Source organism: Pseudonaja textilis, chromosome 2 (assembly GCF_049901715.1).
Source record: "Pseudonaja textilis isolate UNSWEBS1 chromosome 2, rPseTex1.2, whole genome shotgun sequence".
Taxonomy (NCBI): Eukaryota; Metazoa; Chordata; class Lepidosauria; order Squamata; family Elapidae; genus Pseudonaja; species Pseudonaja textilis.
In genome coordinates, this window is record NC_141991.1 from 154,217,593 (window position 1) to 154,236,963 (window position 19,371).

Consider the following 19,371-nt stretch of genomic DNA (forward strand, 5'->3'; position numbering starts at 1 on the left):
AGGAGTTTACAGCAACGCCTGAAGCACTGGGTTTCCAAAACATTGGAACAGAACCTTAATGGTCTACTGACAGAAGGGGCAGTTGGAAATTGTTTTCAATATATGATTATCACCTGTTATTTCTTCAGGGCTTGCCTTGCTATACTTCGCTCAGCATCTCTAGTAAAAGTACCTTTTATCTAACATCATGTCAAGAGTCGTTCTTTCCTAGGAATAGCTGTGGCTAGTCTAACAAATATATGACTGCATCACTTAGTGATGGCTTTCTTTTTTTTTTTTTTTGGCTTTAAAATTGACTTTATTTACAAAAGATTAAAACATGAATAACCATACAAATATATAAAAATAAAAAGAATATAAATAGAACAATAAACATATTTCTTTCTATTACATTTGATATTAAGATTGATAGCTCATAGTAAACAGTAGTAAGTAATCATTGGCAAGTATTCCTTATCCCTTATCAATTACCTATTAATTAATAAATAATATATTATTCTGCTATTATTATAATAATATATTATTCTGCTATTACTATTATTCTGTCAATACTATAACTGTATTGGTTAATCAAATGGAGCCTTCATAATATTTATATATAGACAAGAAGCTTGAAATCGTTATTATACGTTCAATATATACAACTATAATATGTGTCCTGGGTTCATTTATCCTGTATACCTTTTTTCTTGCGCTCTACCTAGCTGTACCACTTATCCAAACCAAATAATACTCTGACTCTTCCTTCCCATTTAATCTGAACGTGAGCCTCTCCATTTCGGCACATTTGTAGTTTCTTTGAATAATAATGTGTATTGGTGGTACATAGGGCCTTTTCCAATATTGCGCTAAAGAAATTTGTGCCGCTGTTAATAAGTGGATGATCAGATATCTCACTTGGGAAGGGTATTCCCCTTTAATCATTTCCCAGGAGGAACAGTTCTGGTTTCCACTCCAGTCCGCATTTGATAATTTCTTCTATCCATATTCTTATCCTTGTCCAATATTTTTTAATCTCAGGGCATGTCCACCAAAGATGGAAATAGGTACCAAGTTTCTCTTTGCATTTCCAACAGCTTGGATTTGCTGTTGGGTATATTTTAGCTAATCTAGAAGGTGCCAGATGCCATCTATATATCATTTTATATAAATTTTCCTTATATGGTATTGATTTTGTAAATGTAAGATTTTTTTGCCAAATTTCCTCCCAATCATCCAAATCTATATTATAACTGAATTTTTTTGCCCAAGCTAACATTGGTCCTTTCACAATTTCTTCAGCTAATTCGTATTCTAATAGGAAATAATACAATTTGGATATCATATTTTTCTCCAGACCCAAGAGTATTTTATCTAATTGGATATCTTTTGTTTCAAATCTTTTGTGTCCCTAATATATCTCATTTTTATTTGAAAGTAGGACCAATTGTCAATAATTATTCCTTGGGTTTTTAGCACCTGAATCGATTTAAGTGATCCCTCATTATCTAGTATTTGGTGGCATTTGAGCTTTTTGCTAATGTCCATCATGTTAGGATGGAACATCGCCTCCATTGTTGAAAGCCATCTTGGGATTTTAGTATAATGGTTTCTTCTAATATCTGTCCAAATTTTAATCAAAGATTTACGTAAAGTGTTTCTGGAGAAATATGAATGACTTGTTATTTGGGTTCCACAAAAATGTGTGCCCTCAAGTATTAAAATTCTTTTGTTTTCCAATTTAATCCAGTCTTTTATCTACACTAGTGCCGTCGCTTTGTAGTAGGTCTCCCAGGCAGGGAGTCAAAAGTCTGCTTTTATTGTCTTGTAAATATATTTTTTATCCTCGTTTTTTTTCCTGCCCAAATGAATTTCATAACGATTTTGTCCACTTCTTTTTTAAAACAATTATCCAGTAGTACCGGAATTGTTTGAAATAGATACAAGATTTTGGGTAGGACATTCATCTTAATCGTTGCTATTGTACCTAGTAGTGAAATTTGCATTCTGTTCCATTTTTCCAAATCCTTTCCATTTTGTTGTAATAATTTGGTATAATTGTCCTCCCCCAGGGATTATGTTCTAGGTCTTAGCCAAATGCCTAGATATTTATTCACGATTTGTAATCCCATCATTTCCTCTAGTTCTTTCTGCTTACTGTTTGTTAGATTTTTAACTAACATTTTGGGCTTTTCCCTATTAATTTTTAATCCTGCCAATTTACCAAATTTGTCTATTTCATTTAATAATACTGGTCCCGAATCTTCTATGACAAATAACATGTCATCCGTAAATGCTTGTAATTTGTACTTTTGACATTTAATTTTTGTTCCCTTAAGTTCTTTGTTTGATCTAATTCTATCTAATAATGTTTCTAGAATTGTTATGAAGAGCAGAAGTGAAACGGGCATCCCTACCTGACACCCTTCTTTATCTCAAATGGTTTGGTAGCTTCTCCATTTATTAGTACATTTGCCTTTTGTGTGGCGTAAATTGAATTTAGCATATTTGCAAAATTACCACCAAATTTCATCAGGTTAATCTGGTGTTTCATAAAATCCCAGTTGAGGTTATCAAAGGCCTTTTGTGCATCCAGGAGGACAAGGGCCACTTGATTTCCTGGGTGCAGTTCATAAAATTCTAATATATCTATTATCGTTCTTATGTTATACCTAATCTGTCTTGTAGGAAGAAATCCATTTTGGTCAAGGTGAATTTTGTCATTGAGCAAAATTTAGTCTTTCTGCCATTATAGTCATGAAAATTTTATAATCTGAATTTAGAAGAGATATTGGTCTCCGAAATTCTTATTGTTGAATGGTTAAGTTAATTTACAGTCCCCGTTTGTTTTAAAGTTTATTGGCAACCCAATCAACTATGTACTCAAACGTATTAATCGTTATTAAACTAATTTCTGTTAGGAATAAATTAAGGTCTTAATAAATCTTAATAACTATTCTAATGTCAGATCTCAGATAATCCAGTAATTAGTCTAGTTAATCAACTAAATAAATATCCCACAGTGTTATAGCCCAATATAAATATTTGAATTTGTTATAATATTTCATCTATTGCTTTTCTAAATAAAGTATAAAATTCAAAATTTAAATTAACACTTCTTAACTCTTAATAGACCACAATATCCAACCAAGAGAGGGGAAAAGAAAGAGAAGGAAAGAAAGAGCAATTGTTTATGTTGTCATTGTACTGAACAATGTACTAAATTCATTAATCTACAATAAATCAGCTATATATAAGAAAGGGAAAGGGATATCCGAATATCCGAAACAGAGAAATTACAAAGAAATTAAATTATAAGGTTAATAAATATCACTTTCCAGGCCAATTTCTATATAGAATAATCAATCAGTATTCGTGTCTTATTATTATTTAAGTATATATAGATATATTAAATATATGAAATGATATATATAGAATAAAACCAACCAAGCCCAATAAATTCAAAGGAGGGATAAATACTTCAAGAGAGGGGGTATAAAATCTCTTAATGTCTTACTGTCACCTTAATATCTTACTATTAAATAATAATGAATACCTAAATACATAAATAGTTAACTCTATTCAAATTTTAAATACAATAGTAGAGACACCCAAAATAGAAAATATTTATCCAGCTTATTTTGTATCAATTTCGTTCTGTTCTCAGTTCTATTTATCACTCCAGTTATGTTGATACAATTTACCGAGTTTTGCTTCTTTCAATGGCCGCCTCCAAAGTCTGCACCATCACTCCTCAAAGCTTTCTTAAAGTTCTGTCCAGGTCCCAAGTCCCTTTCTCAAGCGGAATAGATTCAATAGTCTCGCTTCAAGCAGTTAGTAACAGAGGGCTCCTTCCAGTAATATCCCCTTGTCTCTCCTTCTCGATTTTCTTTTTTTTAAGTTGTACTGCCACTATTTCCCAGCGTTGGGGGTAGAAAACTAGATCGCTGCTGCCACTTCCCACTTTCACCCCTTTCATTCTGGGTTTCAGTGATACAAGCAGTTCTTCTTCCCACGATACTCCAGTTATAATCCAAAAAATGTTTCTCGTACTGATAGCTTGCCCAATCTCAGCTTGCTATCTCCTCGCTGCTTCCTTTCTTTGCTGTTTTGTCTCGACTTTGGGTCTGCCCATGTCAGGCTGCCTTCTTTCACCTCGGGCTTCGGGCTCTCTTCTTCACTGCCTCGGGATCGCAACTCCTGATTGGGTTTCAAGAGTCTCTCCTCACTTTGGTGATCCCTCCAGGATCCAACCGCATCACGAACGGCTATCCAAGGGCAAAAAAAACCCGATGCAGGGGAGCAGGACAGAGTTCCCCTGCACTGCCATGACGTGACGTCACCAGAAGTCCTAGTGATGGCATTCTTGGTTGTGGTTGTAAAATGAGGACCACATTGTCTTCATCTTCTCTGCCCTGTCACACTTGCTTATGCTTCAGTCGCTCTCCCACCTATCTCCCACCCCCATTGTGCCCATTTGGCCACCTTGCATTTTTCTGTCCCTAGCTGACCTTTGCCATTTTCTTCCTACAGCTACTTACTAGGTGTTCTGACCCATGCCCTTTTCCAACAAATCAAACACAATCCAAAGGGAACAGAAGCCTTTTAATGCTTCTGCAAAATAATTAGCTGTGATAAGCACAAGCCTTGCCAAACTGTGCAAAACTTGCCAAAAGATAACAGACAAGAAATAATTTGTAATACAAGAATCTTCAAATATAAACTCAGGATACTGGAATGTCCAACGAGGCTGGAGTTTCAAAACGTCTTCGCCTTCTGCAAAGAACTTTCATTTCACAGCTGGCTTTTATCTCCTTGAAGGAGGGGCCATTACCTTGCAGCCTTACTCCTGAGTTGCCCGTACTGTTGTAGTTGTTCTTTCCTATGAGCAATCTTGTGCACACACGCACTTGGCACAGGCTCCTCGGGAACCTCCTCATCACTGCTGCCAGCCCCCACAATCTCTGAAGGCAGCAATCCACTCCCTAATGGTCCTGGCCCCTCATCTGAGTCCTCACCCTCCTTGGCCATCTGCACCTGTTAACGACAACACTGGGCATGCTGGGCTAAGGCAAATACTGGCTCTTCATATGGCCTCATGAAGAGCCAACAGGATTGCTTTTTGTGTTTTGCTAAACAAGGATGATTTGTAAACTATATGACTGAAAAAATATTCAGGAATAAAAAATAATGACAAAGCAGTATTATTTTGAGACACTCTAGATATTCAGTCTGTATTGTCACAAAAAATAAATGAAATGTGAAGCATACTCAGTTGATTTAACTTTTATTCTGCATATTATTTCATAGTGCAGGAATCAAGGAGATGCTTGGGGTTTGATGTATTCAACATCATTTGCATGTATAAGAATTGTGTAGTTTTTCTAAACTTAAGGCAGAAACTGCTGCCTTCTAATAATTTAAAAATAAATATTCCATATCTAGGTGAATGAGTAGGACAAGATATAGCATTTGCAAAAAAGAGTTATCTTATACAAAATGAATCATAGATATCATAACAGTTTCCATTTTTCCTATAACAGGTAGAAAATGACGATGGAGCTCAGGAAAATACCTTTTCCATGGATCCTCAACTGGAACGCCAAGTAGAAACTATTCGCAATCTTGTTGATTCATATGTTGGGATCATCAACAAATCTATCCGAGACCTTATGCCAAAGACAATAATGCACCTAATGATAAATAATGTAACTATGGCTTGATCATTTATTTTGCCAGGGTGGCAGAGGGATGAAGCTAGAGTTATTCCTCACATTACAACAGTTCAATTAGCAACCATTCAAAATTACACCACCACCCCCAAAAAAGTATTTATGACCCCGTCCCAAAGTTATGCATGTTTCAGCACCACAGTGGTCATTTGCCCTTATGACTGACTGCAGAGACATTACAACATTTCCCCTCCCCATTCCGCCCCGCCAGGTGTCCATAGGCACTGGGCTCTGCTTTGCTAGCATCAGGATTCCACTTACTCCTCCCTACCGCATTTCCCGTGGCTTTACTGTACTTATTTTTTGAAGAGCTCCAGAAGAGGCTGATCCGCATGGCAGAGAAGCTGAAGTCTTTTATTCAGAAGCCGCTAAAGCCATAAAAGGAAAACAACTTCGCCCCATCTGAATAAAAGACAGATTTGTCTGCCATGAGACCCTGCAACCTAATCTGGCCTAGTCTGACCAGCCTCCTGCTTGCTGCTGACTGTTCGAATGAGCAGCTTCAAGGATTGGGGTGTTTCAGATTTAACAGATAATCAGAGTTGAAAGGGACCTTGTAAGACATCTAGTCCAACCCCCTCCCTCCCAAGCAGGAGACCCTACACCATTTCTGGCAAATGGCAGTCCAATCTCTTTTTGAAAGTCTCAAGTAATGGCACTCCCACAACTTCCAAGGGCAAGCTGTTCCATTGGGTGATTGTTCTCACTGTCAGAAAGTTTCTCCTTATTTCCAGGTTAAATCTCTCCTTTTCAGTTTCCATCCATTATTCCTTGTCTGGCCTACAGGCGGTTTAGAAAATAGCTTGACCCCTTCCTCCCTGTGGAAGACGCTATCATGTCTCCCCTGGTCCTTTTGTTTACAAGTCTAGCCAAGCCCAGTTCCTGCAACCGTTCATTGTATGTTTTAGCCTCAAGTCCCGTAATCATCCTGGTTGCTCTTCTCTGTACTTTTTCTAGAGTCTCAACATATTTTTATAATGTGGTGAACAAAACTGGATGCAGTACTCTGGGTGTGGTCTTACTAAGGCTTTATAGAGTGGTATTAGTACTTCCCTTGATCTTGATTGTATCCCCTCTGTTAATACAATTTAGGATTGCATTAGCTTTTTTGGCGGCGGCTGCACACTGCTGGCTTATATTTAGCTGGTTGTCCAGTAAAACTCCAAGATCCCTCTCGCAGTTACTGCTATTGAGTCACAGTTACTGCTATTTCCTCATTGGGCTCTGCGTTGATTAGCTGCCACACCCCAATCCCTGAAGCTGTTCATTCGAACAGTCAGCAGCAAGCAAGAGGCTGCTTGGTGCCAGCCATTTACGTTTTAAATAATAACATTTTCAGTTCTCTTCTGAGATCCTGATACAGGTAGTCCCTGACTTATGACGTTAATGGAGTCTGCTCATCATAAGTCAGGGATTATGTTAAATGAAGCATCTAACAACCTCCCTGTCCCTGATTTCCCAGTGTATTTGTTAAATGTTGAAACAAATGCATGGGTTGTTAGGTAGAGCAAGAGGTGACTCAGGGATGGGAGAAATAGAGGGAGACCTAGTGCAGGGACAGGCACTTCATGTTCTGTCTCCTGCCCCTTGGTTTCCCCATAGCCCTATGGGCTTCCTCTATACCCCACCCTGTCACCATTCGCTTACTTACTTTTTGATGAGTTCAGGAAGTCAGTATAAAAAAGGCCAGATTTTTGCTGAGTCACATGACATAATCAAGAAAAAAAGATTTTTTTTCTTTTGTTTTCCCCACCCAGTGTAAACCATTACGATATCTTCTTAGCTGCTCTGAGGAGGCTTTGCCAAGTGAGGACAGAGGCCCGGAAGGTTGCACGTGGCCATCTGCCTCTGTCAGCCTGATGAGGCCTTTGCTGGTGAGGATGGAGGCTGGGAGGGATGCACGCAGCCAATCCCAGCATGTGTCGTTGCCAGCAAACGGCCTTGAGGAGACCTTTGCCAACAAGGAAGGAGACCTGGAGGGATGGGTATGCTCTTCCTGGCCTCCGTTCTTGCCAGCAAATGGTTTTTGCAAATACAGCAATACAGCTTTGTAAATGGAGGGACGAATTTGGTGCTTCAGGCCTTCCCTTCATTTGCAAAGCCTTTTCTTGCAGGTCTCGTCCAGGCCTCCATTTGCAGAGAACAGGGGCCTAAAGTACCATGAGATCAGGCGAGATCAATAGCGCAAGATCTTGTGATACTGATCTTGCGTGATCTTGCAGTACTTTAGGCCTTCATTCTCTGTACACGCACCTAAGGCCTGAAGCATCAAACATTCAAAGAAATTGAAGGCTCCCTGGATCTTCGCAAGGTGAATATCCACAGGTTTAGTGCCTGTAGAGACCCGGTGGATAGGATGGGGGGAAATAGGGTGAATTTACATGTACAGTGGTAAGTGTGAAAGATTGCCATGGTGCTACAAACATTTGTAATTTCAGGACTGTGTTGTAAGTACTTGCGGGTGGTTAGGTCATAACTTCCAACAGTCACTAAGAGATCTGTCATAACTCAGGGATTATCTGTATTCTAGCAAGAGATTTAAGAAGAAAAGGTAATGTATTATTTGCCTTAGAATTTATATTCGAAGAGTAAATGTTTGACGAAAGATAAAGAAATGGTGAAATGCTTTACATTAAATAATAACTTAATGGAGACAATACTGTACAGGTAATGTGCAGGAATAACATTTTTGAATGGATTTTCTGAATTTATTGTGGCACCTGGCTAAGATTGTTTTATGGGCCCTATCTCGGGTACATTGCTTGAAGGATGCTTTGGCTTGATCAAATCCAATTGAAATCAATACATTAAAAGAGAATCCACATTGACCTGGGTTGGTACCAAGTAATTTTTGGCAGGAAATCTGGAATTTATTTTGAAGAGTAAAAAAAACAGACAACTTGCATTGAAAATTAATTTGAGCCAGTGGCTATCATCTGCTATTTGGGCACAAGTTTTAATTGGAACTATTCCAGCTTCCCTTGGAGGAACAGGGTGAGGAACCATTTTTTTAGGAAGTTTGATTATAGAACTTATAATGGGTCTAGATTCTTACATGCAATATTGAAACTCATAGGCACTGTGATACTTCTTTGGCCTCAAATTCTTTCACTCTACTACATATATAATTATCTTCCATTGTATAAAAAATCTTGGCAGCTACCCTTGATTTTCCAAGAAAAATAGTTTCACATAATCAGGTACCCTGCTGCGAGGCCAAAAATATAGGTTTTTAATGCAACCCTTTGCCATTAAAAGGTTGTCTGCTCCTGTTTTAAGCTTTAATTTGTTTTTTATTTAATGTATTATGTGAATTCAGCCGTTGTGGTCTTTTTAAACATTGTTTATTAGTGTATTATACTGTATGAACTTAAACAGCCAGATGATCTATGGGAACCTTTCCATAATGCAGTAGATAGTTGAGGCCAGAGCAGTCTTCTTCAGAATCATTGAGTACAGCAACCCATCTGGGGGAAGTGTCCTTTCGCCTCACTATTACTCCACTCTTGATCTATCCAATCCAACCTATTGTTGTTGGAAAGCGTTACATTTTCTATGCACCCAATATTACCTATCCCTCACAGACCAAGGATTTCATCCATTCGGAGTTGCTGGCCTACTTATACTCTTCTGCAGACCAAAACAGCTTGATGGAAGAGTCAGCAGACCAGGCACAGCGCAGGGATGACATGTTGCGAATGTACCATGCCTTGAAGGAAGCTTTAAATATAATTGGAGACATCACTACCAGTACAGTTTCCACCCCAGTTCCTCCTCCTGTGGATGATACATGGCTGCAAGCAGGAAGCGGTGGGCATAGGTGAGTTGGTATAGTAGTTAGTTGGTTCTATTATGCTTTTATCTTAAATTATACTAACTTGTTCTATTTTAATATGTCCTTTTTTTTTCTCTTACAGCCCAACATCTCAGCGCAGGCCTCCTTCTACTGTGTTGCCTCCCGGAAGACCTCCAGCCGTGAGGGGCCCCATGCCTGGTCCTCCCTTGATTCCAGTGTCAGTTACAGGCTCATCCTCTTTTGTGGCACCACCCATTCCTTCACGCCCTGTACCACAAAGTGCATTTATTACTAATAATGAACCTTTCTCAGCCCCGCCTCAAATTCCCTCACGGCCGGCACGTATTCCACCTGGTATACCTCCAGGTGTACCCAGGTAAGAGCCAGTTCAGATTTCCCTTAGCTAATTTTTTTCATTTTGCCCTGGGCTATGGCATAAGTCTGTGGTTATGAAATAGTCACACTTTGTTCCTGTATAAACTTATTAATTTTGAACAGATGTAGAAGATACTATATTTAGATATTCTCTTAAAAAATTAAAAAATTGCTTATGCAGAATCTTGGTATGGTGCAGCTTTTTTAGTGGTTAAAAGATCTATGGGAAGAAGTAGGTGTAAATTTAAGAGCCTCCTTTCACATCCAAAGAGAAAATTGTCAAACTTTTTCAACTTTTGAAAGTTGAAATAGAGAGGAAAATGGAAATAATCTTAGACTGTCCAGAACATAAGTATTATAGATAAGCAGTATAGATTAAGATAAGCATTATAACATTTGCACATGGCACAGAAGTTCAGAAGAAGCTGGAAAATGGGCAGGAATGTTGAGGCTCTTATACTTTGGCAATATCTGTCTAATTTCTATCTTCTATTTCTTTGTTCATTTTCTCTGCAGCAGAAGACCTCCTGCAGCACCGAACCGGCCTACTATTATCAGACCAACTGAGCCCTCCTTGTTAGATTAACCATGATCACTACCCAGAGGGGAAGGCGATATTGCTTATTAACTATCTTATGGAAAGAACTCATGTTTAATCTTTAGTGTAAAGGAGCTCTTTATAACTGGTCAGTTATAGTCAAGGCACGTTTTCCCCATTTCTCCTCCTCCCTTTTCTTCCCACAGTAACACAACCATAGTAACAGACATCAAGTAATAGATGCTGTCGGTTGATTATTTGTAAATAGCTCTGAGAAGCCAAGCATTCCTGTTCTATTTCTCTCTCTGTCCCTTGGCTAGGAAAGGATTTAATGACCAGAAGTCTTCTCTTTTGGGAAGAGGAGGATTTATTTCTTCCCGTTTTTTCATGGTGGCCACACCAAGCCCATTCCACATGGGAACATGGAGGATTCTGTTTTGTGGAATTGTTTTGCACTTTGTTGGAAATAGAGAAACAACCCCCAGGTACTTGAGTGTTTGAGATGAGAATGCCTACAAATGTGTAAATCTACAGAGATTGTATTTCCACTAACACGTGTTAGAATCTCTTGCCATTAATGTTGATTGGATTTATTTTCCCTGCTACCCTTTAATTCCTTAGTTATAATATATATGAAATCTTTCTCTTAGACTTTTACCTTTCCACCATGTCACTTTAGTACAATATTGATCAATTTATTTCTATATAGCTCTGAAAAATAATGGAACTGCAAATAAAAAAATGGCTAATAATATTCAATTTATGAAACTGGAGCAAGATTTTATCAAACAGAATCATTGGAAAGAGGAATGCACCAAGTTGTTTTGGGGCCTCTGGTATAGTGCTGACTTATACCATGGTACCTTTGTACAACCAGTGATTATGTTTCAATGGAAGTGACAAACATAGGTTGCCAGTTACAACTTGGGATGAGCTTGATGTAATATTAGTAAAGAACAATGGCCAGTTGGAGGAAATTATTTAATAATTTTAATATAAAATTGGCCAGGATAATTACTCCAATAGATAAGTGGTAAGAAGAGGCAATACTTAAAAAACTGTGATCTTTTGCAGAGATTACTATATATAGAAAAACTTTCCTACTTATGCAGATTTCTTTGCCATTCAGTTCATGTGAACTATATTTACTTCTAGATTGAGGCATATTCTTTGTGGCGAACATGTTCCCTCTGTCCCACAGAAACTCATATAGCGTGTTTTTTTTTAATGTTGGCTACTCCTCCTTTTATCCCAAGAGTTTGTCGAGCAAGACTGAAGCCTTGTTAACAGACTGGTAAAGCAATCTGCCCTCTCTGGGCTGTGGTTGTATATATTTCTTCATAAAACAGTCTGTATTGGTACTTCTTTGATTCTAGTTTTTTAAAAAGAAGACCCAAGTTGCCTCCCAACCTGCTCTCACTTACATACCCTTGCCCTTCCTAAGATAAGATATATGGAATGGATACCATCTGCCTTAATGCTTCCTTCCAGTGACCTCTCTCTTTTTATGTGCTCTGAAACAGAAATTGCTTGCTTCATGTCTTAAAGCATGACTCTTCCAGAGTGCTTTGTGCCTTTATTATTGCTTAAATTCTATGTCATTTGCCCGAATAGCCAGCACAGCCTTTCTGTAAATGTCCCTCTATTGCCAAAGTCATTACCAAGGGCTTTGAACCTCTTTTGCAATATATTTCCCCCAAAACAGGTGCTTGCCATGTAGCATTTTCTTCTCTGATTAGTTGTCTCTTGTTTCTTTGTGAAGGGGTTATTATATCTTCTTTCTATCTTTAAAAGAAAAAGTTCCCAGCAGTTTGAAATAAAGTGCCTCCATTATATATCCAATTAATAAACTAAAATAAAGGGAAATTCTGCTGGTGGAAGGTCTCTGCCAATTTGTGGTGTTGGGTTTTTATGCATTTTTTAATTCTATTAGTTCTGAACACATCTGTATTTAAGAATTATTGGAATGAACAGAAAAATATAAGTTCACGTTTCTGTTAACTAACACTTCCAAATAGCAATAGTCTGAGTAATATCTTGATTTCTTGTGCCATTTGATATGATTTCTGACCTGGAGGCTAGTATATCCAATAAAAGTAACTAAATTTAAAAATTACAAAATTAATGACATTAAAGCAGCTAGCATCTATATCCTACTTTTGTATGGACTTATACAAGTATTCATCATCTCACAATTAAAAGTGTATGTTAAAAGTGTAGGATCTAGTGGGACAAATGGAGCAGGTCCACCTTGCATTGCAGAACTTGACCAGCCTCTGTAGCAGAAAAACCATTTAATATTGAGAGGCATTAGTTGCTTCTCTAAAAGGAGATTGCTGTCTAGTTTTGCAGACATAGAAGGCTTTTGAACATGTAGCAAGAAATTAATTCAATTTCTCGTACAGAAGGGTACATATAATATCCAGATTTATAGTTAGTTTCATATATTTTATGTCTATAATAATCATGAAAAATAGCAGATTTTAGACACACATTTTCTATTTTTATAACATTCAAATTATGTTGTTAAATTTATCTTTTATAAGTGAACAGAGTAACAGGGAAAAAAAGGTTTTCTAAGCTAATCTTACATCCCAAATTAACACATTTTGCCCAATTGTTATTTCTTCATGCATTATTTTGTAAAGTATTTCCACCCTTGACCACTTTCCATTGTATTATGTCTATGTATAGCATTGTCCCAATCTCTTAAATTTCACATCCAGTGACATGTTTTTATGTTTTAGATTTCATTTTGATGGCAGATCACATCTTTACTTTTAAAAATGTAGGGGTTTAAAATGTGTACTATATTCAACTCTTGGAATAAAACATTGGGTTCCACCCACGACTAATCAGTTTAATAGATAATAGGTCTCCTTAAGGATAACCTTCGTTAATCCATAAACTAGTTATGATTAATAATTTCTCCTTCCCCAAATACTTTTAACTTTGTTGCAGTCTTTCCAAAATAGCTGAAATTGGATCTGTCAATTATATCTGTAACCATTCATGTTATAATTGGAATGTTTACTTGATTATTTAAACTGATGTTTTCCCCATACTTGATCCCATGCTTGTGGCCTTGGGGTTGGACAGCTTACATCTCTGGCAGGCACACAGAGTAGTTTTGGTTTCTGGTCTTCCCCCACCCTCTGTTGGCTCCCTCCCCTCCCTCCAGGATTCCTGGCAGTCTGGCATCAGCAAAGTAGCAATGGTGTGAAGCAGGATGGCAATTCTGACATTTTGCTCCCCTTAAAAGAAATGGCTAGTCCTAGGAAAGAGAGAGAAAGAAATGAGTGGTTAATGGGCTATTTCAATGGGATTTATTGGGGTATTTGCCATGGAATTTTCAAAGGAGATATGAGGCTCGCACATGTTGCACGAGCACAGAGGGGGGAAAGTCCATAGGATTAAGTATTGAAGTTTGCCCCTACAGTGGAAAACTGGATGATGCACCTGATGTTTTTCACAGTGTTCATTGAGCTGTGACTAAATTAATAACTCAGAGAATGGGGAATGGGCTGATGTATTTCCAGCTGAATTTTTTGGACTGCTTTCTGGATTGCAAGAATTTGGTGGTGAGGTAGATTCCAACTTGAAAATTCTTTTGCTGAGAGTGTTCTTTATCTGCATGTATTTTCTGGGTTTCTTATTCATTTTCTAGGGCCTTGCACACAATGGGCCCTGTAGTTTGAAGGAATTTAATCCATTCTGCCAGTAAGATGGTTTGGGGCTCAGTTGCAACAGTTCTGAGAAACCTTGGATCTGAAAATGAAGTGCATTTTGGCTAACTTCAGGGAAATATCGGACGTTGAAAACAAGTGTTTTGTTTTGTTTTTGCTTCTACATGCATGGGAGTACATGATTGTGTGATAGTTTTTCTAATGGGAGCTCTGTTTCAAAATTAAACTTTTCTGGGAGAGTGGGGCTGACATCACAGAGATGTGCCTCATGGAGAGCTATGTGAGATGGTTGAAATCCAGCTGTAAGAGAGGTCCTAAATGGACTTAAATCACTTTGAAGGGGTGATGAGGGTAGAGAACACACTCTGGTGACCGCAGGGAGTCTGCAATCTCCCTGATCGGCCCTGAGAATTCTCTCCTGTCAGCAAGGAAGATGGCCATTGTGTGAAGAAAGTGGAAGTGGAAGACAGTGTGAACAAACTGGGTGAGATACTTTTAAATCAAAAGGAACAAAATTTAAGAACAAAAGGAAGAAAGAGCACCCTGGAATACAACTAAGGAAAGTAAGACCTAAAAGGGCGGGGGGGGGTTCTTTCCACCTCCTGAAGAAAAGTGGTGAAGAGAGTTTTTATGAGCCATAATTAAGACAGGAAATTGACTAAAGACTGGCTTAAAGTCTATATTTAGGAAAATCGGACTGGAGATTTCAAATAGAATATAATACAAAACTAATTGAGAATTTTTGGATAATATAAAACTGATTTTATGGAGCTTATTCTATAACTTTTGAACCTATAGCGAATACAGTATATTGGAAAGAAAAAAAGAGATGCAGAGCAATTGTGCCACCTAAAGGCAGAAGTGAAAATTACAATGGAAAACGTTAGCGGTCCAGAAAACCTCCACTCCAACAAATAACTCTGAGACAGGCATCTTCATAAAAGTTCTGTTTTAATTGGATAGTAAACTCGCACATCTGGGGAATCCCGAATCTGAAAGTTCCGAGCTTCCTTGCAATAAATAAAACCTACAAATCTACCCCCTGCAGCCATCATCACATCATATGCCCCAATCACCATCCATCCCAACTTGAGACTTCTTCTCACTGTTGAATAACATGACCTTGACTTAGAAAAAGTATCTTACTATGTTTAATCACATACACTCCAAGAAATTCCCCCCTCCCATTTTCCCAGGCTCAAAAATGTGGAAGTCTCAATATGACTTCCAAAGCTCTCAGGCATCCCCCCCCCCCTTGAAAAAATCACGTCCTGAAAAATACAATAAAAAAAACACAAGGGAAAACAAAGCCCCCTCTCCCCGCTCCCTTTGGCTTGTCAAGGAATTGTTCATGAAATTGTTTAATCAATCTATCTGCATATATATCCCAACTTTTCACCCAAGTAGCTTCTGACAAAGGGTAGCCTTTCCATAGCATTAAATATTGTAATTGTCCTCAGTGTAATCTAGAATTGAGGATTTTCTTTATCTCATAATGTATTTCGCCCTGTACTACTCTTTGGGGGGAGCTGCTGGTACAGGTCGTAGATTGGAACAAATAGCAGGCTTCAACAAGCTACTGGGTGTATTTTCCCTAACAGCCGAGGGAGGCTAAGTTGGACAGTCACAGATTGATTACCTGCAATATAGGGAATGGCCCCAGAAATGTTGGTCCCAACTTTTTACTAGGAAGTTTCAACAAGATATTTAGTTGACAAAAAACACTTTGTCCCCCACTTTAAAAGGTGGTTGGAGAGTTCTATGTTTGTCTGCCTGTTTTTTATATTCCTCAGTTGCTTCCACTAGAGCTTGTTTTGTATCCTCCCAACTTTTTTTCAATGATTCCATCCAATCCATTAAGGACATGAATGTCGGGGGTTCCCTAGGCAACTCTGGCATAGGGACAAAGGTAGTGATTTGGAAAGGAGTCAATTCAGTGCTGCTGTGTACTGCATTATTGTAAGCAACTTCTGCAAACAGCAATAGATCTGCCCAGTTCTCCTGTTGACATAACATCTAATGTACTGTTCCACCATAGCATTTGTGCTCTCAGTGGCCCCGTTACACGCTGGATGGAATGCCCAATGGACTTTAAAAACTACCTCCAGAACTTGGTGGTAAACTGTATGCCTCAATCTGAGATTACGAGGCACTCTGTGGAGCCGATAAATATGTGTCACAAACAGTTTCACTAGTTTCTTAGCCGAAGGTAGTCGATTATACACTGTAAAGTGAGCTGGCTTGGACAATAAATCAATAACAGTCCAAATCATGGTACTTCCTCCCCTCTCTGGTAACTCCACAATAAAGTCCATTGCGATTTCTTCCCACGACTTCGATGGTTCAGTTACTTGTTGGAGGAGAACTAGTTCTGTGTTTCATTATGACACAAAGAGCTTTTTATATAGTCCTCAGCATCAGTCTTCATTTTTGGCCACCAGAACTGTCTTCTGACTAAATGTAGAAACCCAAAGTGCCCCCCAACCAGGTTCTACATTTTAGTACCATCAACCTTAGAGTACACAAGGGTACACAAATCTTAGTTCCTTTCCAAACTAATCCTTTGTTTATTGTCAAATCAGTTTGATTTTCAGCAAATTTGATTCTTTCAAATCAGTTGTCAGTTTGTCATCCAGGAATCTAGGACTGCATTTGGCTTGGCCTCTGGTGATTGCTTGGCTTGGGTTGGGCTTTTGATATCATAGTTTGCACTACTTCCTGGCAACTGTCAAATTGGGGTTTTCTCAACAAGGTGTTTTTCCCTCCTGGGATATATTTCATGTTAAAGTTGAATCTCTTGAAATATTGAGCCCAGTGGACTCAATCCCCAGTGGACTTAGGGGAAAGCTTCAGAGGGGTCTTCAGAGCCTCAAGGTTTTTATGATCAGTCCACACCTTGAAAGGCTCTGTCACTCCTTCCAGAAAATGCCTCCAAGTTAGTAAAGCCTACTTTACTAATTACACAGCAAAAGCCTCTTTTTCCCCAAACTGCCCACCTACACTCTGTGTCCGTCAACTATTTTGACACATAAACGCAAGGCATCATGTTGTGGCTCCGGGCTTGGATTCAGCTCCTGTGACTGATATGAGTTCAAGTGAGGAGGACATGGCAGAAAAATATGAGCCGGCATGACTCAGTGATTGGACTGGTAACCAGGATGAGGAGATGGACGTGACAAAGGAAGACAGACCTGATGTATTAGAATTGTCAGGACCTTTGACCTCCTCTGGTTCCTTATCTGATCAACAGCCGGGAATGGCTGACAGGGAAGTTTTGAGAGAGTCTTCTAGTGGAGATGAGAACTTGGAAAATTTGTGGTTAAATGTAAGGAACAGAAGACGGTTGAGAAGGCAAAATCAGCTGGAATGAAGGAGGAGGGAGAGTCAGTAAATTAGCACATTGCCTCAATGAGTATAAAAGGACACAGCTGGGCTGGTACAATTTGCCAGGAACAAAGTGACTTATTGAGTGAGGACGTTACAGCAAGAAGCTCTGAGACTTGAGATTTATTGCCAGGACTGGTTTGCCGGACAGAGTAAAGATTTATGCTGTGGATTGAGATTTCTGCCAGCCGTTATCTTGTAAGACTTCTTTCTGTTTGATTTAATTGTGAAATGGCTGCTTTCTGTTTTGTTCGTTTGAATTTTGAAGGGGAGTCATAACAGCATCAGGTGGTCTTCAATTCATTTTCCAAGTGAGAGGTTGATTAGGTTTTGGTTTAGTCAAGGAAGGGCCAGTTTTCAATAACACTGTTAAAGGGAGGGCGACCTTGGCAAATGAAGTGATGAATGTTTATAAACATTTGCAAAACCCAAGAAACTTTGAAGTTGTTTGCATGTTTTTGGTGGTTGCCAGTCTAGCAGCGCCTTCACCTTTCCAGGTCCAATTCAGTCCCCTGATTTGACACTCGGTAGTCCAGGTAGTCCAAAGACTCTTTATGGAATTATCCCAAGGCACATCACAAAATGATGGGTAGAACTCAATCCAGAAATGTAACTTTTGACACATAGAAAAGAAGCACATATTCATGTTCCCCAGTATGGAAAACGTTGAAAAACCACTTCATTTTCAGATCCCAGCTTTTCCGGAGGAGTTATCCCAAGGCATATATGAAAATGGTGGGTAGAATTCAATTCAGCCAGAAAACTGAACTTTTGACACAGAGCTTGGATTTAGAAAAGAAGCACATTTCCATGTTCCCCAGGGTGGAAACAACCACTTCATTTTTTATCTTTCCTCTGAGGATTTAGCCTAGTTCATATCTCGGAATTGCTGAATCAGTGGTAAACAATTCAGCCAGAAAAGCTAACTTCTGACACAGAGCTCAGATTTGGAAAAGACACAAATGTTCATTTTTCCTTTGGTCAGAAACACTGAAAAACCATTTCATTTTTGAGTATGAGCTTTCCTTAGGGAGTTAGTGCCTATCTCGGTGCTAGAACTATTCAGCCAGAAAAGCTAACTTCTGACACAGATTTGGAAAAGAAACATGTTCCCCTGGGTCAGAAATGCTAAAAAACCACTTCAGTTTCAATTGTGAGCTTTCCCTGAAAGCCCAGTGCCTATCTCTGTGGTAGACCTCAGTTGAGGCAGAAAAGCTAACTTTTGACAGTCAACTCTGATTTGGAAAAGAAACACAACTTTTGAACCACAGCTCGGATTTCAAAATTAAGCTCATTTTCATGTTGTTCGTGGTGGAAAACATTGAAAATCCACATGATTTTCGTGTCTGAGCTTTCCCTGAAGAGTTAGCCAAGGCATATCTCAAAATGGAAGGTCGAACACAATTTAGCAGCAATGCATAACTTTTGAAGAAGAGCTCGGATTTCACAATTAAGCTCATTTTCAGGTTCTTCAGGTGGAAAACATTGAAAATCCACATGATTTTCAGATCCGAGCTTTTCTTGATGAGTTAGCCCAAGGCATATCTCAAAATTTTGGGTAGCACTCAATTCAGACCAAACGCGAAACTTTTGGTGCAGAGCTTGGATTTAGAAAGGAAGCTCATTTTCATGTTCCCCGGGGTGGAAAACATGGAAAATCCACCTCATTTTCGGATCCAAACTTTCCCTGAGGAGTTATCCCAAATGATATCTCAAAATGGTGGGTAGAACTCAAGCCAGGAAATGTAACTTTTGACACGGAGCTCGGATTTAGAAAAGAAGCACATATTCATGTTCCCCAGTGTGGAAAACGTGGAAAAACCACTTCATTTTTGGATCCCAGCTTTTCTGGAGGAGTTATCCCAAGGCATATATGAAAAT

At 38.7% G+C, this 19,371-nt stretch overlaps 1 protein-coding gene across 14 annotated transcripts in view; it reads left to right on the top strand.

Annotated features, from left to right (window-relative positions):
- DNM2 (dynamin 2) overlaps positions 1-13,264 on the top strand; it is a 166,714-nt gene extending 153,450 nt beyond the window's left edge. For 8 of the 14 annotated variants that reach the window (XM_087926047.1, XM_087926051.1, XM_026716747.2 and 5 more), the window contains 4 exons: positions 5,523-5,687; positions 9,296-9,531; positions 9,629-9,883; positions 10,399-13,264. In XM_087926047.1, the coding sequence (XP_087782173.1) occupies positions 5,523-5,687; positions 9,296-9,531; positions 9,629-9,883; positions 10,399-10,468 (726 nt within the window). In that variant the 3' untranslated portion in view covers positions 10,469-13,264. The remainder of the gene's footprint in view (positions 1-5,522; positions 5,688-9,295; positions 9,532-9,628; positions 9,884-10,398) is intronic. The other 6 variants (XM_087926050.1, XM_087926053.1, XM_026716749.2 and 3 more) reach the window with 1 other exon arrangement.
- Positions 13,265-19,371: the final 6,107 nt, after the last annotated feature.